Source organism: Engraulis encrasicolus, chromosome 10 (assembly GCF_034702125.1).
Source record: "Engraulis encrasicolus isolate BLACKSEA-1 chromosome 10, IST_EnEncr_1.0, whole genome shotgun sequence".
Taxonomy (NCBI): domain Eukaryota; kingdom Metazoa; phylum Chordata; class Actinopteri; order Clupeiformes; family Engraulidae; genus Engraulis; species Engraulis encrasicolus.
Window position 1 is genome coordinate 54620122 of NC_085866.1, and position 22962 is coordinate 54643083.

At 44.0% G+C, this 22962-nt stretch overlaps 1 protein-coding gene and 1 long non-coding RNA gene across 4 annotated transcripts; both read left to right on the forward strand.

Moving 5' to 3' along the window:
• Window positions 1-4533: 4533 nt before the first annotated feature.
• On the forward strand, window positions 4534-6185 carry LOC134456355 (uncharacterized). Its single transcript, XR_010036317.1, has 4 exons — window positions 4534-4644; window positions 4815-4905; window positions 5419-5501; window positions 6076-6185. It is a non-coding gene; the product is annotated as an uncharacterized LOC134456355 (long non-coding RNA).
• A 2185-nt stretch (window positions 6186-8370) lies between these two features.
• On the forward strand, window positions 8371-22600 carry dtx3 (deltex E3 ubiquitin ligase 3). 3 transcript variants are annotated; one of them, XM_063209377.1, is made up of 6 exons: window positions 8371-8801; window positions 10164-10498; window positions 12938-13446; window positions 14126-14339; window positions 17950-18167; window positions 19173-22600. In XM_063209377.1, the coding sequence occupies exons 1-6, from the start codon at window positions 8699-8701 to the stop codon at window positions 19246-19248; spliced, it is 1455 nt and encodes a 484-aa protein (XP_063065447.1). In that variant the 5' UTR covers window positions 8371-8698; the 3' UTR covers window positions 19249-22600. The 3 variants fall into 3 exon arrangements, with proteins under 3 accessions (XP_063065447.1, XP_063065449.1, XP_063065448.1); XM_063209379.1 differs by having other exon boundaries at window positions 8710-9521; XM_063209378.1 differs by having other exon boundaries at window positions 8710-9010.
• The last annotated feature ends 362 nt before the right edge of the window (window positions 22601-22962 follow it).

The following is a 22962-nucleotide window of genomic DNA, read 5'->3' on the forward strand; positions in this document are numbered from 1 at the left end:
ACCTGACCCCCGGCCATCTTTTTTTTTCTCTCTTTCAGGCGACACAGTGTGCACCCCCAGCACAGATCTGTGCGTGAAGGCTCTGTGTTGAACTTGGAGCGCATTTGTCAGGTATGCCCTTTATAGGGGGAGAAAAACAACTACAAAACTGTTTCACTACAAAACTGGATCACAGTGTTTCGTGTCCAAAACACTGCATTCTGCATTGAAGTGCAACATGCTTGCAGTAGGCTATGCATGTTTTTTAATGTCCAATCCAATGCAATCAGTGCATTTTATTAGCTGTAATACTGCAGTACAATGCAGGATTTTTCCCAAGAGGTAGATTAAATTGCCTGTTCAGTGGAGGTCTGGAGGTTTATGGTGGTGGGCCAGTAGTGTTGCCGTCAGTGTTGCTAGCGCTTTGGTGCGTGCATCCTTGCTGCATTTCATCGGAATGATCGTGCAAATGGGATTTCCCAGGCTACACTGTTGGCCTTTTATCATGAGAGGGGTGCACTCATACTCAGGCAGCATCTGTAACAGGTCTTCTTGTGTGCAGTCCACCATTCGGGTCTCGAACTAGCAATCTCACAGCAAACTTATGGGAGGCAGACATGCTAGTGAGCTAAATCACAGGCTGCTTGATTACTTGCCAGCGCATCTGTATGAGGCTTCGGGAGGGAGGCAAACTAACGTTCTGCAGCCTAACTCTTTTCAATGCATCATAATTCATATTCTGAAGGTTGTTGTATTCCATGCTGTGTGTGTAATTTGTAGAGCCAGAAAAGAGCTTTCAAACAACACCTTAGACATCTTTTTGTGACTTACACTAACTGATATAATCAAGGCTGAATGTATAGTGTCCTACCCTCATATGTAAACCTTTGCTTGTCTGTTTCTCCCTTAATATTGGTGTCAGATTCACACAAATGCAGTTCTGGGGTGCCACCTTGCTACTAAACAGGCACAGCAAGTATGATTGAAATCTGTGTCGGTCGGGTCCCAAAGTGTCTGATTTCACGTGAAATGACCCAAATTGTGTTTTGAACATCATGTGATGCTAAAGGGTTTCATTTTAAGTCCAACCATTTCATTCAGGGTGTAGTTGTTTCAAGTGAAAGAGGGAAAGTAGAGTTGGCAAGCTGATAGTAAGTTAACATATGCTGCAGCAGCAGGAACTCTTGTTTTAAATTATTAAATTGATAACAATTTTAAAGGTGTCGTGCAGACACAAAAATAAAGACACAATGTCCTGCCTGTCCAGAATTCAACAAATTGCTGATTATGTAAAATATTTGCTTGACATTATCTTATGAGCAAGCAGGATGGTTAAGGAGATGTCTTATTTTAGCTTTCCCGTCTGTTCCAATTTTATAAAGTCTTGGCGCTGAAACACACTATTAAGATGGGCATATGGGACTCCAAGCATCTCCCTGAGTCACACAAGTACATTTATAAACAAGGCATTAGACACAGCCACTTACTGCCTCATGCCACAGCTCAAATCTGCCTGAAAATAATGAAGATGCTACTGTTGTTATGACCGTTTGCATACACAGAGTTTGCGGGGGGCAGGAGGGGGCATTGCTATACTTGGTTTTAAGGATGCCGTCTTTTGTTTCGCCTGCCGCCACTCCCAGACTGACAGCAGTGTGGGGGAATCGTTGCGAAAGGGCGTAAGTGACTGGAAAAAACTAAGCACCAAGCTGGAAATACATGCAACTTCTCTGGCCCATCAGAACTGTATGACTAAATGGGACAACTTCAAACAGAGCACATCTGGAGGATCAATAGCTGCCAAACTGTCCGAGAGCCACGATGCTACTGTTTAGAAGAACAGATTTGATCTTTTCAAGACTTAAACGACGGTGCTTACCTGCATGCATGGTGCATGGTTATCAGTGAAACAGTTCTGCGGAGACGACAACATATCTGTACCTGAGCATGTGAACAGTCAGTGTCAGACACCTACTGGTCCTGGAGCACTTGCACCTTAAAGAAAACGGGTCACACAACCCTCCACCTCTCTCGACAGTTTCCTGATAACGACGACTTTGGGCCACAGAGAGGAAACTGATGTAAATGCTGTGCAAATGTCCCAGAGTGACACCCCTGGATTCCAACAGCACTAGTATTTCCCAGTGCTGTATACAATAATTTGTGAACTGGACGGACGATTCAAGGGAGAGGCTGTTAAACTCTCACAGCCTGTGTAGCAGGGTTAAGATGAGACAAACATGGAATCCAACCTCTCATACAAAAGTATGCACAGCCTCTGAAAATTAACCATCACTTTGTTGGGGCAGAGATGGACCCTGTTAAAGCCTTCTCTATCAGCGAACATCTTCAGATTTCAGATTTCATTGTAGGACTAGGTGTTAAAGTCCCTCCATGTTCATGCCAAGTGACGGCTAAGTGAGATTTGACATTGATGACCATGTGGCGCCGCCATCGTTACACATCATCAGTTGTGTTCCCTGGTATCATTGGGTGTTTCGGCCATTTTCACAAGACACCCTCATCCAGGTCTGGCCCACCACAGGCTGATCAGACCTGTGTGTGTGTTGTACGGTGGCACAGTTTCAAAAAACTGTGACGAAAGCAGTATACCCAAATCTATAAAAGCTGCTGCCGCCGGCACTGACTCAACCACTTCCGAAAGATTTTTTTCTGCAATGAGAAGAATTTGGAATTGGCTACTGGTAATGGCAGCATAGTTTTCTTTGCTTGCTGTTCTTCACATCGACCGCAACATAACTGCCAAGCTGTCACCTGAGACGGTTGTGGACATTTTACGCAGGACGCAAAAAAGATGTTTACTTCTGCATTAGGTTAGACACTTTTTAAAGATAAATAGTCCTAGCAGCTACTGTGTACTGAATACATTATTGTACCAACTGGTGTTCAACATCATCTAAGCATGATAAAAGTTAAACTTAATGGTTGCCAGTTGTCAGTGTCACTTGTGCCATCATGCGTAATGCACTATGTGGGTTTGCTGTGTGTGTGCCCGCACGCATCCGCACATGGCCTAATTATCCCCCCCCCATGCAAGAGTGAAACTCTGCCCATGACCGCTTGGCTCAGAGGTCATGTTTACACTAATCACTTGAAGTGACCCTTTTTGCTCAAATGCTCATATCTGATCTATGCGCCCCCTATGTAAACCGCTAAAAAGCACATGAATTCCGATCTTCTCAGATCAGATACAGCCCGTTTCCAAATGCGGATTTTAATCAGATATGAATCGGATATATGTGAATGTGTATTCGGTGTAAATAGTCAGATTGGATATGTATGAACGACCATCCAGGATCCTCTCAATATCCTTCTCAACGCCCCCCTGGGGGGCTGTAGAGCCCCCGCTGGGAAACAGTATTGTAGGTGAAGTGAGAGCCCCACCTGTGCCAGAAGAGCAACATCACTACGCTGCGCCCTGCTGGGCAAACATGGGAACGCACAAATGAGCAGACTGTCTTGACAACCCCTGAGGGGTCAGACCAGAGCAAGCCACCTCCTTTAAAACAGATGGCCTCCAGGTGGAAATCTGTAACTACCTTGTTGTAACACATTTTTTTGCAGCAATGTCAGCGAATAGGTGATACTCCTGCACACTCTATCCAGAAAAATGGAAATGCTTCGAGAGTGTTTCTCTATGGAAAAGATTGTACAACCCAGACAGCACGAAGCATCTTGCCGACGTTGGCTATTGGGCGGCGACATCGGGGAAACGTCGAGGCCTTTTTTGCCTTATAATCGTCATGCCAATTAGGTTGGTTTTAGATCGGCAAAATAGCGGCAGAAAAGACGGTTTCCTGCCATGGTTTGCCGATGGTTTGCCAACTTAACCCCAACATCGGCAGTACGACGCTTTGCCGATCAATTCCCTGCAGTTCCCTTCCGATGGTTTGCCAATGGTTTGCCAACATAACCCCAACCATCGGCAACGCGACGTTTTACCGAGCAATTTCCTAATGTTTCCTCCCGATGCTTTGCCAACTTAACACCGACCATCATCTGACAATGTCCCAAACACAGTTTGCCGATGGTTTGCCAACCTAACCCCGACCATCGGCAACGCGACGCTTTGCAGATCATTTGAAGACCCCAAAACCAAAAGCCAGCGCCTGCTTGCTTGCAACCTGAGCAGCGCGAGCTCTGTTTGAAATTATTTCAGTTGTCAAGGGAACGAACATTTTCCGTTTACTTTAGTGGACGTCGCAGCAGTAGTATTAGCCACCGCAATCGTTTTTAGTTAGGCATTACCATTATTTCTGTTGAAATGTAGGTTTCAGCATTACAATTCAGGCTTGATTAAACATTAAATTAGGTTGCTGAAATAAATCTCTTCACCTGTCATGCTGTCTCGAATGACTCCTCATCGAGTTCTAATCGGATATCCGAACCTCACTTTTCTTACCGTTAGCAAGTTAGCTAACGTTCAAACGTACCCAGCAACAGGTGAGTTTTTGTTTGGTTTTATAAGTTATAGTTTGAGATGTCACATTGTATGTAGGTCGTGTGTAGTCTAACAGCGTTTTTTTATTGTAATACAAATGTAGGCATACTGCTCCCGTAATCAAGTTTCCTGCTGGAGTCGGGCTGTTGATTCTTGTCTAGCCCATGATGACTGGTTGAAAGGACATTACAAAATAGGCTACGGTATGTAACACAACGATTTTCTTTGTTGAACTTGCAATGCACAGGAAACACACACCACGTGAAGTGAGATAAAATAATATTGCATCACATTCATAGCCCTTACTATAAGTAAGTTTAAGAACTCCTGAGTTCATAGCCTTCACTGCAATGTGTTTGCTCTCGTTTCACAGTCAATTCACCACAAGTCAAAATCAGATCAACAGACAGGGACATCGGCCTTCTCTTGGGAATATGCCAGATATGCCATAACAAGAAAAAATGGTAAGTCTATCACTACATAAGATCCATAACAAAATACTATTAGTTAAATCTTAAATGTGACCTGGTGGTATTATTGCGTGAATGCTTATGTTGCACACTTAATGAATAAGGTCCTCAAGTGTGTAGAGTTTCGCTGAGTTCGTTGTTTATTTACATTTTCCTCAGCATAACTGTACAGCTGACACCGCTGCCTTCTGTATCATAACAAAGCCTGTCACTTCCACGTTTCGTTCTTCTTATGTGACCGAAGTCACTGGCTACTGCACCAGAGAGAGTCTCTGCACTCATTGCTGGTCCTATGATGCCATCTATTGGCGAAAACGTGCAACAGCATAATTAAACTAAAAGAACTTCTGACTGGACAACAAAAAGACAGGGAATGAGAATAAGGGAATAAGAAAAAGACAAAAATGGGGGGTCCACTACACTTGCATACAAACTGATTGTGATGCTGTCACTCATTTTCTAGTCTATATCTTGGACTGAAAAAGGATTACATTATTATGTTTTCAGGTGTTTTGCCCCTGCGGTTGTGAAGAGGATGCTGTGGAGGTGGCAGCATGAACGTGTCACACAGACATTGGCTAAACTACTCGGTAGGTACAACGAAATAAAATAAACCACCCCCTCAAACCCTGTTTATGCTGCACTGTACCTATTATAACCAGTTTTTATATAGACCATTATTTGAAATACTATGAGAGCCTTTCTGTTAGGATACTGTACAGCAGGGATGGGCAACTGGAGGCTCGGGCGCCACATGCAGCCCAACTTCTCACTTTAAAAAAAAAAAGAAAAAGGACAGTTTTTAACCCCCTATAAATCAATAGTGTAAGCATTCCGGTATAAATAAACAAAAAGTGAAGTATCCTTTTGTAAATTCTCTCAAGTGCGTGGTGATGTGGTTGTGGTAATTAAAAATGTTGGCCCACCTTACAATGAAAGTTGCCCACCCCTGCTGTACAGCCTACATCACTTGTACATGTCCTTACCAAATAGGACACTAGCTAGCTAAATGTAACTAATATGGTATTGTGAAAGTTATATGCCTAAATGTAAACCATAATATTAAATTGTGATGGACAGAAATCAACTAAACCAACATATTACATTGTGAATGTAGTTGCGCAGTGATACTGAGACCGACTTATTCCTGTCTTTATTTGCCAGGCTTCTACACTTGCCCTCAGAGTTCACATATGGTTAAGTGCACAGGTGGCCAGCCAGGTTCAGACTGATACTGGTAACAAGAGGAAAACATGCTGATTGGTAAGTGAGATCCCTGCTGAAAAAAATCCACACAGCACAACAAGTAAGCCTATTTTGTGGTATCAAATGTAAAATGTAAGTTTCATCAAAAAGTTGTAGAACACATCTGAATAAATTGCAGGCCATCAAAGTAGTGAATGGGCAGGGAAAACACAACCAGTAGGCTTATGAATTACTTTGACTCAGCACAGCACAGCAGATGTGATGCTACCATTCCTTGGGAATATGACACAGAGGTCTGCTATTCCATTGTAAATATTGACTGGAAATGTTTGTGTTTCAACTGTTTAAAAACATTGGACTCAGGGGAAAAAAATCTCTAGGTGTATATAAGTGAAAGCCCACCTTTGTCATTGTGACACAGCACACAAGTATACACTGCACACAACAAAATTGCATTTTATGCCTCACCTGTGCAAGGGTGCAGCCTACATTGGCATCCCAAGGGAGCAGTATGTTGCAGTGTGGCGGGAAGGTACCATGCTTGGGGTACCTCAGTCATGGAGGATGGAGGAGAGAGCACTGGTTAATTACTCCCTCCACCAACCTGGCGGGCTGGGAGATGAACCAGCAACCTTTGGGTTGTTCAGCCCTGGGCTACAGGACACCCTAACCGCTTACCAATGACTGCCCCACTTATCCATGACTATATAAAAAATACCACAGAGTAGCGAGTACACTTTTAAATTAAAAGGGTCAATATAGATGATAGACTTTTCATCCACAGGCAAGACTTAGGCTACATACAGTAGATGGTGAAATCCTGCTTACAAAAACTGTTCTCAATAAATAGTTGTAAACTTTTGACATGTGAAAGTCATAGCCTAAACTGTAGGGTATGTTCTCATGTAAAGGGTGATTTTCACATCCAGCCTTATGTAGACCTCCTTGCATCCAGCCCATGTTCACAGATTTTTTTTTTTCTCCTGCAGGAATGATTCAACGATGGACATTTTGCTTAATTGTGGAAAAAATAAATGGAAAAACGTCTATGATTTCTTGTGTTTTCATTGGTGAGGCATATGGTGAAGCAGGAAGACCTCAAATAAGGCGGAATTCCACTGCAGCGGTGAGAACATTCAGACGTCTTTTTGTTTATGGAAAGAGCTGATTTTCTGGCATGCTACGTGATTTTGACATGCTAGTTTCATAACTGCAACCTAAAATCAGCTGTTCCTCGAGACGTCCGGATGCTTTCCTCGCGCAGATGGGGTACGTCGAGTAGGTCGTAATTAAGTCGTAATTAAATCGGTTAAACATTGGCTCATGAGCGGATATAAGGCGGGCAACCGTCGGCTCATGGTAGGACTATAAATAATTATATCGGCATAACGTTGGCTCCCCATCGCCTGTCGCCTATTTGCCGACGTCTGCCCAACATCTTGCCGATGAGCAAACGGTCCTTTCAAAGACGTCGTGCCGATGTATTTTACATCGGGCAAAAAGCATCTTGCCAACGTTGGCAAGACGTAAGTGTGCTGTCTGGGAAGTAGGCTATGGTGCTATAATAGCTACATTTATGATCCATCTCTTTCTCTTTTCCTCCCTTGCCTTGAACTGACGCTCCTGGTCACTCAGGCTTCTTTTTTTAGGGCAAACCCAAACATGACCAGCCAGATCATGTTTCGGTGTAACACAGCACACCTGTCGCCACTGATCGCACCTCTTCTTGCGCCGTGGAGCCTGTAAACCAGGGGTGGGGCCTATAGGCTATGTTTTGGGCCATATGCGACCCTTGAGGCCATTTCATCAGGCCTCTGATATTTTGATAATGCAGCTTCACATGAAATATGAAATATTTTGTAAATTTTTGTAAAGGAATCTTAGAAACTACATTTGCATTAGAAGTTATATTCAGGGGACCTAGAGAAGGTGGGGTCTGATTTAAAGGTGACTGCCTTCAATATGGGCCTTAAGTACAGCGGGGAATCCTGGTTTGTGTTCTACGACCCTTGGAGGACTTAAACGACCCTGGGAGGAATTTGAAGTGTCCCCTCGAACGAAAAATGTACCCCAGTCCTGCTGTAAACCTACCGGTACTACTCAAATATATAGGCCCTACTCAAAAAAGAAAGAAGTGTCATATCGTAGCCTGTCAACCAGGGCAACTGTGCGTAATCCGGGGACGCAGCCTAAAGGACTATTGAGATGGGAAGGAAAGTGGTGACGAACTTCCTGCTCCGTGTTTCACCGAAGAGGAATTTCTAAGTAAACAAACCGAATGGCGTGGGAATAAATTATTCGGCATAACGACAAGCGACGGAGCGGGGCGAATATGTGCTTCCATCAGCTCCGTGCTTTAGAAGCGTGCTTGCTATGCCGCACTGTGTGACACTGTTGTCGTATTTCCCAAGGACGTGGGATTTAGGAAGACACAACTCGATGGGTCGATATATTTGCCTGGGATACACAGTGAAGTGCAAGGAGGCGGAATCATAGTGGAATGTTGGCGACGAATTTTGATCGCTTTTGTCAGAGCTTTTATTGATCCTGTTTTATCAGAATACACCAGAATACTGACCAAATGCAGCACTGGTCGGATGTTTTCATGGAATGGAAGGCTTTCCCTGGCTGTTGTAGTTTCTCCCCACACAATCAGATCCCGTCTGATTCTGTCGCTACAATAGGTGAGAGTATTTTCTTCTGTAACTATGTTACTGACAGGCCTGGTTGTGATTCTATTGTCCCAAGTTAACATCAGTCACATCAGCTAGGTCGAGCTGTCAACGAGATTAAAGACCATTTACATGTTCACGCGTATTTACATGATGTCACCCTCTTTTCTCTAAACAGGACGATATAACTTCAAAATAAGTGGAATATATGGGATCACAAGGTAATATTTGAATGTTTGACGAAGTAATTCAGAAATGAGCGCCACAAAGGTCTGATTCATCAATGATGTGTGTGGGATAGCGACGGGCGGCGAGGAGAGGAGAGCTTCCTTTGTTTGTACACTGAGAGCAAGAACAGCTGATCGCTGTGCTGCAATTCCGCGACCGCCTGTTGGCTTTGCCTTTTTCCTGCAGCTATAACAAAATGCGACAGCATGTCTTATGGTCATGCAATGACAACAAATGCGATTCACCTGATTTTGCCTACCAGTTTCACACTCACATGCCAGAATGACATCGACTGACACGTGAGAGGATTATTAAATATACCCCCCCCCCCTCCTCTGTGTACTTGTGGCTTTGTTCACGCTTTTACTCAGCTGACATTGTGGAATGATGACGGAAGTGCAACAGTAGCCTGTAGGTGTACACGCTGCGTTTAATCACCCAGTTTCGCTTGCTGTACTTTTTGACAGCGTAGAAAGGGGAGTGGAACGTTTTCGTTGGGTTGTTGTAAGTATGGTAATTCTTGACGGTTTGTTGGTATTAGAAAGATTTAATCGCCACGGTAGAATAACCACCCACGAGTGTCATGCTAGTATGGCTATTAGCTCGCTGCATCATCACTACACAAGCATGCCCCCAGTAGATTGTCGCCTAACTTACTGTTGGGTTTCAAAATAATTCTGCACCAGTTGTAGATCTGTTTACCAATTACCAGTATTCCCCTTAAGATGGCCTACTGGGTGTTAAGTTCCCATAATCATGTTTGATTATACTGAATGTAGTCTGGCTGAAATATTTTCTGTGCATGCTTAACCATGAGGCTGTCATGCTGTCTTGTAACCCCCACTCCCTCTTATCATCGCCTACTTATTAGTTGGGATTGCCATAATGGTTTGAGAGTGGATCTTGGGGTGTGGGTTTGAATCCCACCCTTACCAGCGAGAAGAATGTGTGGTCTTCTTACACCTTCATCCATTTCTGAAGTGAACAGTGCACCCAATACAGACCCACATTGGTCCAGGGAGTGTAACCGTCTAAGCAACTGTATTTGTCATTAGGCCTACATAAAACTGTCATAGCATTTGTAACAACAGTAATATGAACATGTCATTATTCTTCCTCCAACCTGTCCTCTCCTGTCCTCCACAGTGTCATCGGAGGAGATGAGTGTGCGAGCGGGCCAGGGCAGTGACGAGGTCCTGGTGTCGCAGGCGGTGTGGGACTACCTGGCGGCCGCCGGCCGGCGATGGCTGCTGGACTTCGAGGAGAAGCAGGGCCTGAGCGTGGCCATGGTGCGGAGAGGGGAGCGCGGGGGCTGTTGTGCTGTCAGACTGCAGCCCTTAGCGGAGGGCAGTAGTGGCAGCAGCAACAGCAGCCACCGGGGAAGAGCTGCCAGGGGAGTGGAGCAGGGAGCCGTCATCTCACCAGCCACACGCAAGGCCTTCATTGACCTGTGCCGCAGCGCCCGCAAGGAGATGACCAAGGTGTGTGTGTGTGTGTGTGTGTGTGTGTGTGTGTGTGTGTGTGTGTGTGTGTGTGTGTGTGTGTGTGTGTGTGTGTGTGTGTGTGTGTGTGTGCGCTAGTGTAACTAGCAGAGTTGGCGTGGAACGTTAGTAAACCTCCCTCCCGTACAGTGACTATGTCGTTGGGCTGGAGGACTGGTCCTTAAGTCCAGCGGTATCGTACTGTGACTCCAATTTCCGGACCGTTGAAGTTGACGAGGTGACAGGTTCGCGTCCCCGAGGGGGACGGACTGTGCAGAAACACCTCTGTCACAGTGGTGCCGTTGACCCGGAATGGGAGTGAGGTTTAAGGGGGAGAGTGTAACGGAGGCTAACTAACAGAGTTGGCGTGGAACGTTAGTAAACCTCCCTCCCGAAAGCCTCATACAGTGACGATGTCGTTGGGCTGGAGGACTGGTCCTTTAGTCCAGCGGTATCGTACTGTGACTCCAATTTCCGGACCGTTGAAGTTGACGAGGTGACAGGTTCGCGTCCCCGAGGGGGACGGACTGTGCAGAAACACCTCCGTCAAACTTGTATGTTTTGTTGAGTGTATAATGTGACAGTGATGGGGTACCTACAGTGAGTCCAATATGTATTTGATCCCTTGCTGATTTTGTTGGTTTGCCTACTAACAAAGACATGATCAGTCAATAAATGTTATGATAATATGTATTCTAATATGGAGAGACAGAATATCAAAAAGAAAATCCAGAAATTAACTTAAGAGAATATATATTAATTTATTTCCATTTCATCGAGCAAAATAAGTATTTGATCCCCTGCCAACTGATTACAGTTCCGGGCCCACAGACCAGATGGGCACTTCCGATCAACTTGTCATCTGAATTAAAGACACCTGTACATACTAACATGCATAAAAGACCCATTGAATCAGCAGAATCAGTCCATAGTATGAGTGAATCAGTCACACTCCAACCTCACCAGCATGGGAAAGACGAAAGAGCGGTCAAATGATACCAGGGACAAGATTTTAGACCTGAACAAAGATTAAATGGGCTGCAAAGCCACAAGAAAGAGACTGGGTATTAATGACCCAGCTGTTGATGCATTTCTTCCAAAATATGAGGAATACAAAATGACTATCCATCAGGCTGTCTGGGGTTCTATACAAGATTTTACCTTTTGTAGGGATTTGATAATCATGAGAACAGAAAGAAAGTACCCTAGACCTGTACGGGATGAACTAGGCAATGATATCAAAGCTACTGGGACCAAAATCACTGAGAAAACTACTGGTAGCACTTAATGCCACAGAGGTTTAAAATCCTGTAGTGCACACATGGTACCTCTACTTCAGAAGGAACCTGTGTAGTCCCACCTGAGGTTCGCCAACGGACATCAGACTGGTTTAAGATATGATAAGGAGGTGCTGTAGTCAGATGAAACCAAAATCAAGCTGTTTGACATTAACATAATTCAATGTGTTTTGAGAAAGAGTACTGCTGTCTATGATCCCAAGAACACCCTCCTCACCATCATGCATGAAAGTGGTATCATTATGGTTTGAGGGTGTTTGTAGAGAGATGTAATGTGCAATCCTGAGTGCAAACATCCTTCCCTCCACCACTACACTGAAGGGTGGGCCATTTTTGGATCTCCCAACATGACAATAATACACAACATACAGTCAAAGCAACGAAGGAGTGGCTCAATAAGAAGCATATTAAAGTCATGGAGTGGCCTACAGTCTCCAAATATTAACCCTATAGTAATTCTATGGAAAGAACTGAACCTCCCATTTGCCAAGCTACAGACCACAACCTGTTAATGTTTTAGACATAATATGCAAAGAAAAATGGGCAAAAATATTTTCTACTATATGCACAAACATTGTCATCAACTAAAAGAAGCATCTGACCTCAGTACTAGACAACTAGGGCTTTGCCACAAAGCACTTTATCTTCTTTAGCTAGAGGGGTCAAATACTTATTTGCCTAAATTAAATACAAATAAATTAAAATATATTATTTTAAGTTATTTTCCGGAATTTCTTTTTGATATTCTGTCTCTCCATGTTTGAATACACATTATCATAAATTTATAGACTGATCATGTCTTTATTAGTGGGCAAACCGGCAAAATCAGCAAGGGATCAAATACATATTGGACTCACTGTATATTCGGAAGCTGCAATCCATCCAGATTAGATATTCTAAATGACCTGTTTGTCCAGTTAGTGCACTTCGACGGGTAACATTTTAAAAATTTGGCACAGGATTGTAGCTTCTGAATCCAGGTTTTCCAACATTTGCTGTGCATGTATTTGTTTAGTTTGAATTGCACATCTGGTGCCTGGTGTAACACATTTTCAAATCCTATGTGTAATGTCAGTTTACATACAGTTTACATTTGACACTACAGTAAATTGCTTGTGATATGACTTGATTTGACTTGAAGGCGGAGGGTGCCCAGAAGCGCAAGCGCTCTCTGCTGCCGTGTGTGGGAGGGCTGGAGCTGGAGCCTGGGGAGGGTACCCTGCTCTCCTCTCCCCCTCCTCCCCCTACACCTCCCCCGCCTGGGCCGCCCCTGTCCCGACGCTCCCAGAGGCAGCAACAGCAACGCTCCAGGAGGAGTGGGGACGTGGTGGCCTGTTTAGGGTGCCTGGGACCTCACGAAGCCCCAACACCAGCACCAACCGTACCAACACCACACCCTCATCACCCTCACCCGCACCCCCACCCCAGGACAGAAGTCCAGGTCCGGGCCGAGCTAGTAGCCAGCCGCATGGTTGGTGCTCCAACAGCTGCGTTGGGCATTGGTGGGAGCAAGGAAGAGATGTCCACCACAGCCACCATCAACTCCATCACCACCTCGAGCTCCACCACACCCAGCATCTGCAGCGGCATCAGCAGCAGCAGCTGCCCCATCTGCATGGGAGAGATGGTGGATAGGACCACGCTAGAGAGGTGTGTGGATGTTGGATGTTGTATTAACGGTATTTTTAATAGTGAAAGAGACGTCTTTTGAATTGTAAGCTTGCAGGTTTAAATCCAATTAGGATGTGACCCAGAGTAAGGCAGCTAGTTGCTTCAGAGTGTCTAACAACAAAACGGGGACTGTACACCAATTACCAATTCCCTGTAATAAAACTGAGTCGCTTTGAATAAAAGTGTCAGCTAAATATAATGCTGTGTGTGCGTGCGTGCGTGGGTGTGCGTCAGGGCTTGACTTTAAATTTTTTGCTCTAGCACTGTTACTAGTGGTTTTCCCAAGTCACTAGCAATTTAGCCTTTCTGCCAGCCAGAGGTTTGTTGTCAGTTTTTTTTTCTCTTTACAATATTCTTGCATTTTATAAAAACAATTGATGCAACTACTGTGATTAGTCATACCAAAGAATACGTTACAAAGTAGCTAGTGAGACAGACATTTTTACTAGCTACAGGCAAGTTTTACCATCATTTGGCAGGTTGACAGGTCCCAATGTCAAGCCCTGGTGTGCATGTGTGTTTTAGTTTAAATTTCACATTTGGTTTCTGCAGCAGCTGGTGACATGCAGTTTCACTCCTCTCTGTAACAATTGTTACTAACATATTGCACTGCCAAACAGTAGGCCTTAAGGTACACTTTTCCTTTGATGCTTGCCAGGTGTGGCCACACATTCTGCCGTGTGTGCCTGGAGCAGGCGTTCCTGGTGAAGCGTGCCTGCCCCGTGTGCCGCCTGGTATACGGGCAGCTGATCGGCAACCAGCCCGCCAACGGCACCATGATGGTGGAGAGAGACCCGGACGCGGAGTTACCAGGACACGAGGGATACGGCTGCATATGCATCGTGTACAGCTTCCCCCCTGGACTGCAGGCGGTGAGTAGACACGGAAAATTGGCTCATCACTATGGTTATGGTTATGGCTAGTCATTCCTAGAGTTACCGGGACACAAGGGATACAACTGCATATACATCATCCTGACTATGTGGCTTTCTTTCTCAGACCCCATTGAGCTTTCCCCCCTATAAACCATGAATTAAGTGAAAAGGGAGTTTTTCCTCACCACCCCTGTTGCCATAAGGGGCCACATCTCTGCGTTTCCCTTTCAGTGTGACTATTTATCACTTATCCTGGGCCCAACCTCTGTGGACCTTATGCCTCTACAATCTCTATTTATGTCCTCTTTAAACTTATTTCATTTCTCCACATCTACTCATTTACCTATCTACTTATTCTCTCTGTTCCGTCTAGCTTCTTCTTTTGTCTTCTTTCTATTCTTTCTTGTTTCTGTCTCTCCTTTCTGCTTCACTTTTTATTTTCATCTTTAACATTGATGTTTCTCCATCTGTTAAGCACTTTGAGCTGCATGCCTTGTATGATATTGTGCTATACTATTACAAATACAGTTATTATTATCATCCACTGTAGAGGTTTTTAGACTCAGGGGGTTGGAGGTGAAGCAGTGAAGAATGTGTTAAAAATGTTTCTCAGAGAGTTAGGTAGGGGGATACGGCTGCACATGCATCGTCTGCCTGTTGTCTAGGCCACCGCTGCTGACAACTACCCCTGTCTATTTATCTACTCACCACTTGCAGTCAGCGGGGCAGCTGTAGAGAAATCAGCAGCTGGCGCATCGTCTTGGCCAGACTAAGCTCGTGTGAGCTATATGGCAAGTCTACCTCTTTAGTCCAGTAGCACATGTACGCTACTGTATGTGTCAGCTGTTCACTAAATCAGCCGATTCTAATTCACACAGCTCATCGATCAGGAAAAGCGTCAGTTCCAGTACATAGCGTGTATTAGCCACACAGGTAGAACTTGTGACTGTTTGTCACTGGAGTGTAGCCTTTGACTTGCACAGCACCACCGGTATAGAGGCTGGAGTGAAATCTGCATAATGATTAAAAGGTAGCGGGAGATCAATAAAGTGATCTGCAGTGAACTGCACATCACATTACAAAGCACTGGGATGGATTTTCTGGTCAGGCCCTGTGTGATCTTTGGCCACTCTTTCAGTTCTTTATAACAGCTGAAAACAAACTGCTGAGGAGATGCTTGCTTAATGACCCGAGTCTAAGCAAATGTTTTTTTAACGGCGGAGAGAATTAAGCTGTTGCATAAATTGAAATCAGTTTCTAAGCAACAAAAGACTTTTGGATTTAATGAAAACTCAAATATTTAAAACTTCAGTACAGAAACAAGTAGCAGTAATTCAATTCTTAGGAACATGCCTGCATGGAATACCACACCTATTGTATGCCTTGTCTTGTCTTATTCTTCTGTGAGTGGAGCATAGGGCTTCTACTAACTGCCTCCAGACAACACGATCGTCTTTTCCTTTTTCCTTTTCCTTTTCCTCATGGCTTCATTCCAGGTGGTGTTCATTTTCTGAAGTTCATCTCTGGTGGTTCTTCACCATGAGTCTCTGGGCCTTCTTCTGCGTCTTGTACCTTGGGGGTTCCAGTCGAGCGCTTGTGGTGTTTGACCCCGGCTTTCTTAGTGTGTGTCCGATTCATCTCCATTTCCTTCTTTTGATGGTTACTTCCAGTTGTTCCTGTTCAGTACATCTCCAGGGCTTTTTCTTGGTTATTTTGTTTGGCCACTAGATGACATAGATGTCTCAGCTTCTTGTTGATGAATGGTTGTAGCTTAGCCAATACCCTTGTTTGCGTTCCTTGTTTTGCATCCATACAAGAAAACGGTTTTGACACTGGAATTAAAAATCCTTAGTTTGGTCTTTAAAGAAATAGCTCTACTTCTCCAAACTTTGCTTAGGGTGGAAAACATTTATTGTGCGCTTCTCTTTCGGGCCATCACATCTTCCTTCGTTCCTCCAGATTCTGTAACTATGCTGCCAAGGTAGCATTTGTGGTCATCGTTATTTGCAGGGGTCTTAATTCTCATTTCTTTTGCTCGCATTGATGTTGAGGCCTACTCTTTCTGTGTTTCCCTTCAAAGTGTTTACTTTCTGTCTCTTATGCATTATTTTGTGGCTTAGCAAGCACAGGTCGTCTGCAAATTCTATGTCCTCTAACTATCTGGTTAGTGTCCATTGGATTCCTGTGTCATCTCTTCCATAGGATTCACGTGTTACCCAGTCCAGCAGGACGAGAAGCAGTAGGGGCTTACCAGGCAGCCTTGTTTTACTCCTGGTTTTATTTCAAAGCCTTGTGTTGTTGCTCCATCATGTATGACACTGGCTTCAAAACCGTCATAAATCACTTTGATGATCCTGACCATTTTGCCTGGCACGCCATAATGTCTCAGAAGGTGCCAGAGTGTGGCCTGGTCCACTAAATCAAAGGCACCATCGGGGAGGTGGAGTAGGACTTTGCACACTTCTTGTATGCCTAGTGGAAGCATATTACTGTCCCAGTTCAGCATTATTAGCTATCTAATTTACTTGACATAAGATGATCTAGAGTGAAATTGCCAAGATAGTTTGTTTTGACGAATTGTCTTTCATCAAGATAAGCAGAGCCCTTCTTATGGAAACATGTCAGTGTTAATAAAAAGTGTAACATGGAAAGTGTTTACTTCATGTTCTGAATCTGAAGAAATGGTTTTCAAACATAAAAACAGAGCTATTGGGTCAATGCAATTGCTTACCATGCAGCAAGACAATTTTGTCCAAGCCATTGAAGATGGCAAGAAAGGGAAATAGCCTCTTTACCAGAATGGAACCCGGGTCCCCGGTGTAATGGTACAATTTCTACTTGTACCAGGGAACCCCTAATGGAGACAACAATTTTGCAAATGTCTGCTACCAAAAATGATTGGAAATAACCACTTTAACAATATAGTGGGGCCTGTTGGAACAGTTTATTTGTGTTAAATTTGGGACATAAGAATGTTTTGTGATACCCGCCACCCCCCATATTCTGAAGCATTTTTTGTCCATTAATATTGCTACATTTCCTTTTAATAGTTTGTCTGCTAAATATTGCTCGAAATTCACAGGAAAAGCAAACCTCTGTGAACCATTCAAGCGAATACTGTTACTAACCATTTCATGGAATTTAGTTAGCTGTTAACCTGTTGATTTCTCGTCTCTTCTGTCTGCAACCCCCAAGCAAGTACTTTCACCAACCCCAGTTTGGGAACCACTGCAGTAGTGCATAGTGCTGTACTGTTTTACTTTGAGTGGGCCCCTTGGAAGTGTGCTGTGGACCCCCACGGGTCCCTGGACCCCAATTTGGGAACCACTGCACTAGCCTACTGAGCCTTGTCATCCCCTCTATGTCTGACTGCGTTATTCCTTTTTTTTTTTTTTTTTTTTTAAATACTTTTTTCTGGGCTTCTTGTGCCTTAATTATGATGGGATGGCGAAGATGTGACAGGAAAGTAGTGGAGGGAGAGAGATGGGCTGGGGTTGGGAAATGACCAGGGTCGAACTCGAACCCGGGTCCACATGTACTGTATATGGTACGGGTTCTCTATGCGATGCACCACAGCACCCCCCTGACTATGCTATTCCTACAACAGGAGGAGCACCCCAACCCAGGAGTGCGGTACCCGGGTACGGATCGTGTGGCCTACCTGCCCGACAGCCCCGAGGGGAACCGCGTGCTGGGCCTGCTGCGCCGCGCCTTCGAGCAACGCCTCATCTTCACTGTGGGAACCTCCATGACCACAGGCATGCACAACGTCATCACGTGGAACGACATCCACCACAAGACCTCCATATGGGGCGGCCCGCGCTGGTGGGTAGCAGGGCGCACTTGCATTCCTTCGTTGGGGTCTATCTGGGCCTATGGGGTCTATCTCTCTGTCTGAATATGGGTGGGATATCTTAAAATGTAACCTCATGGAATGACCTCCACCACAAGACCTCCATATGGGGCGGCCCGAGCTGGTGGGTACTGGGGCTCTTTTGTGTTTATTGGTTCGGGTCTCTCTGTCTGTCTGTTTAATTTTGTACTTGTACAAAAAAAAACAAACAACGTTTTAGTAAAACGTTGTAGCCCTATAACGCATATAATTCCACCAGAGGAACACTGTAATAGTCATGCTACCATAGTACTCCACTACTATGACAGTACACAGGGCCTCAATGCCAGTGATTTCAAAAGCACTGGCACACTGATCTGTGATAGGTCTGTTAGCGCATTAGGTCCAACCCCCTATGGGCGGGGTTGAAAGCGGTGGGAATAAGGCTTGTAGTCTCAACAGAAATCCACCTCTCTTACACTTCCTCCTACAATGATGCAAAATGACGATTTTTACATCATTTTAGGAGGAAGTGTTATGAGATGAATACGGATTTCTCCTGTCTCAGGGGGAATTGAGAGTGTTGCACGACCATTCAAAAGTATGACTGAGTGTCTAGCAATGGAAAGCCTAATGCAAATGGGTGGAGTGTCCCTTTAATGTTATTACCATATAATAACCAATTGACTTGCTGAAAAGCTTTGTGGGTGATTAGAATGAAAAAAGAGAATTCAAAATCCAGTCAGCCTCACAGAATAGTAATGAGCTATGAAGTGGTTTTGGTGATTACCAATCGTAATGTGCTCATTCATCAATGTCCCCACGTTGATAACCTAAATGAAAGATTCCGATGTCACATCATGAGCAAATTAAGCAAATTCAAGACGTGTTGGCAATTAATCTTCTTCAGGGAGCTCAGCCAGCCTTTTCACCACTTTGGTGGCTTTCGGTCTGAGCCTGTAATAGACGCACGCTTTTCCTCTGTCTTTTCATTTCAGCTTTGGCTACCCTGACCCCACATACCTGGTTCGAGTGACCGAGGAGCTGAGAGAGAAGGGGATCACAGCTGACTGACAGGTCTACATTTTTGGAGTACAAGCAAACAAATAATGAAACGTTCTGAGGAGTCAGGGGTGTTTGTGGGGCCGCTAGTTCTTGTTCTGTTCCAGGTCGACCACAATGAGCCCCCAACTGTGGCGGGGTTTAGTCCAGCACGGGACACGGCCTGCTTTTGATCCTCAGAAGATATTAAAGTATGCACATCCCACCTCGCTGAGCCCAGGTGCAGGACAAAGGCATATCTGACAATAGAAAAGGTAGAAGTCCGCACACTGCAGCTCCGCATTCAAGGTTTATTCAAGACATACGTTTTGACCTAGCAGGGTCTTCATCAGACATGTGCAGTGTGCAGACTTCTACTGTTTCTACTGCTTGTGATCTTCTGTTTCTGTTTCTGTCTCATGGCCTGGTCAGATGTCATGATGCCACTCATGGTCTGATGTCACCATGGCTTCAATGCAAACCACACATTTCTCCAGCGCCATGAAGGTGAAAGATTGGGGACGGGATGAGAAGCTCACGCCTCTAGTCCACATATTGACATGGGGTTTCCATCAACAGCCATCTATGGCACCAGTTCCATAATAACAAGGTGCTGTTTTATATCTCCAGTCTCGCAATTAAGAAACTGTGTAAATGTGAGGCCCTAGGATCTGGCAGCATCACATGATCACCGACAATCGTGAAGAAGGACAAAAAAGTCTTGAAAAAGAAAAAAGAAAGTTGTCTGACCCTGCCACTAGACAAATGTTTGGTCCCTCTGACTTGTGTTCTTACCAGCTATTTGAGTGATGTCATAACAAGTCTACATGCAATCTGGTGGTATGTCACTTCCAAAATTGACTATATTGCAGACTGCTTTGAACAGTTTGAATCCATGTTGTTTTCAGAAGCTGCTTTCAGACGTTGCACCCTGAATTTTTGTGATGTTTTCCTGGATTTCCTAACTGTTCCCCAATTCTCTCTCTGGTGTTCCTCCTACCACTATAGCTGATGTGGAGTTCTAGTGAAGTTCTATTCATAAGATTATAAATATAGCAAGTTTATCCCATATCATAACCACATAAAAACTACTCAAAGAACCTATAAAACCCCAAAGATAGTTAGCACACAAGGCTGATTGATGACACATCTGAGTGTTTCTGACTATTAGGGCAGCAGATGGCTAAATTGGAATGGAGGTGACTGGGGTTCCCAGTATTCTGCCTAGAAAGCTAAGCCTGCACATCCCTCATCCCAGGAGGCAATGGCAATATTATGGTCGTTTTTTAGACTGATAAGAAGGGGTCTGTTATTGAAAGGGTCCCTTTCTGCCTTCCAAGTATGAATGATCAGCCCTGATTTTATTTTGTTTTGCCGAAATTCAGAGTACAGGTCTGAAAGCAGCTTAAAGATTGTGAAGATTTTGTTTTGCACTTTTACGCTAATGCAAAGGTCTCTGCGCCATCAGAGGTGCATGTTAAGGACCTTCTTACTTTAAACATACAAAAGTAGTTGGTTTACTACCCTCCCTGTCTGGAGATTCAGTGATGTTATCTCCTAATTTTGAGACTGAGGCTGGTGGTATACTTCCACACATACACAACAACGTGTGCCTGTGTTAATGTTGGCAAAGAGTTCATGCTGCCAAGAGGCCGGCAGAACCATGATGGACGGTGTGCGAATGTCTATAGAAAACCTACAAGATTTTTATTCTAATTTTGCTTGGCCAATGTGCATGCATTGATCCAATGATCCAGTGTGTCCAGTTGCACAGGAGCCAGGCAGTCTGTATATGATGAGGAGATGGCACACCTCTCTCCCCGTTGTTTTGACCACATACTTCTGCTTTGCAGTGTGTGTGTGTGTGTGTGTGTGTGTGTGTGTGTGTGTGTGTGTGTGTGTGTGTGTTTGAAGTACACCACCCAGCCACTTGATGCCATATTGACAAGGCAGCAGGCAGTTAGAAGGAAAGAAACCACCCAGTTCAAGTAGAACTGCAATCAGCACTATCAGGCACTTTGCTCATTTAAAAAAATCACAGAAACAGAAAAGGTCACTAGGTCTTAGACCTGTAATAGAGATGACTCGATTTAGTTTTTTTGTTGTTTTGTTATTTTCCCCTCAGTTTATGTTCCAAGAGTGAGGCCGGAGGATGTTTATCAGTCACATATCTCCTTCCACATTCTCCTGAGTCAGTAGAGCTCCTGAAAGGCTGTTCTTCCTCCAAAGCCTTCACTCTGTCCTTCAGGGGGGTATCAGTGGGGGTATCAAGAGTCCATCTGGAGCTCTGGTAGCTCACGATGAAGTTTAGTTTCTTTCTTCCTGCTCAAAAGCTCTTTCCATTTGATGCACTTCTTGTTTCCAGATGTGTTTTGTGTTTATGTTTATGTTTTCTAAGACGTTGAACGTTTACATCAGAGGATATTGTATATGTTATATTGTATGTTTGTTTTTCTCCCATCAGATTTATAATATGATGTCAAAGTTTAAAGGGCATGTACACCACTTTACCAAATCAGATGCACAAAATGCTGAAATGCTTGTATGCGTTGCCCTTAAATGTTAGGTCTGGCAACGTACATGCTCAGTATAAAGAGTGAGAATAGTTACTCATGTTATCTTGAATTGCTTGAACCTTTCTTTTTGTGTTATGTCAGACAATGATAATCAGGAAACATATTTAACTTGCTGGTTCACAGTTGATGATTAGAATTGTGCCTTCAAAAGAAAGAGCAAAGTTCAGCGCATCAGCATCTCAACAAAGTTTATCAAAGAGCTGTTCCTGACTGAAAGTGTTGACTACTGTGGCGTTTGTAATCTGGTTGAGCATATCTCACTAGTAAAATGATAGTGTGCAAATATTTAGTCCATTATTTAGCTGCATTCAGATCTGGATGTGAGATCGTAATCACTGGAAGCAGCCTTAGAAATGTATTCTTCATTTGTTCTATCATGAAAGTGTGAAAAAATAGTTTTGTTCAGGCAGAGTTAATGCCCAGACTCAACAACTCTGACTTTCCCCAGCTATACTTATTCATTTGGTTTTAGTGTCATCATTAGGTATTTGGTGACCACCCCTGGACACTCAATAACATCTGCAGCTTTGTGTAATCATTTCCTGTTTTTCTGTTATGGGACCAACACCAATATTGTTTAGGGAGCGGCAGAGTGTTTACACAAACTACCTTGCAGAATTTTCTATGCAGTCTGTGTGTGTGTGTGGAATAAATTGAAATATATATAGCCTATATATATTGATTGACCGAATGGTACTAATTTGCTTTTCTAGTTGTGTTTATTTGTATTCATGAAAGTGTCTGTTCAACTTTTGAGATATGTGCTTTACATTTTCATACTTGAATAAAAGAAAGTTATGTTCCCTTCAGCTGTACTGTGTGCCACTGAAAGATTTTTTTTCAAGCAGAGGTTCCCCTTTAACTGTTAACAGGTGAGAGCAAGTGTGGGGAAAATAGGTTATCAAACAAAGGTCCATTTCATTGCGCCTCATGTGACGTCAATACAGATAACACTCAATGAAATGAGTGCCACCCACTACATAAATGCAATGGTGTAAAATAGTACCAAGCGTGTAAACACGAACACGGATAGGCCAGAGCCATCTAATATCAGAGTTACGCCACTCCCATAGACCTCTATGGACCAATCTTTCCACAGCAATGGCGGCTCTCATGGAGCCTCACGGAGAGCTAACATGGAAATCCCCATTGACTTTAGTTCTATTAGAAG

Bases quoted from the DNA above. Each gene is read 5' to 3' on its own strand.
- dtx3 (XM_063209377.1), top strand. From the start codon at position 8,699: ATGCAGCACTGGTCGGATGTTTTCATGGAATGGAAGGCTTTCCCTGGC. The intron at 8,802-10,163 runs GTGAGAGTATTT...TGTCCTCCACAG, and splicing joins TGATTCTGTCGCTACAATAG to TGTCATCGGAGGAGATGAGT. The intron at 18,168-19,172 runs GTGGGTAGCAGG...TTTTCATTTCAG, and splicing joins ATATGGGGCGGCCCGCGCTG to CTTTGGCTACCCTGACCCCA.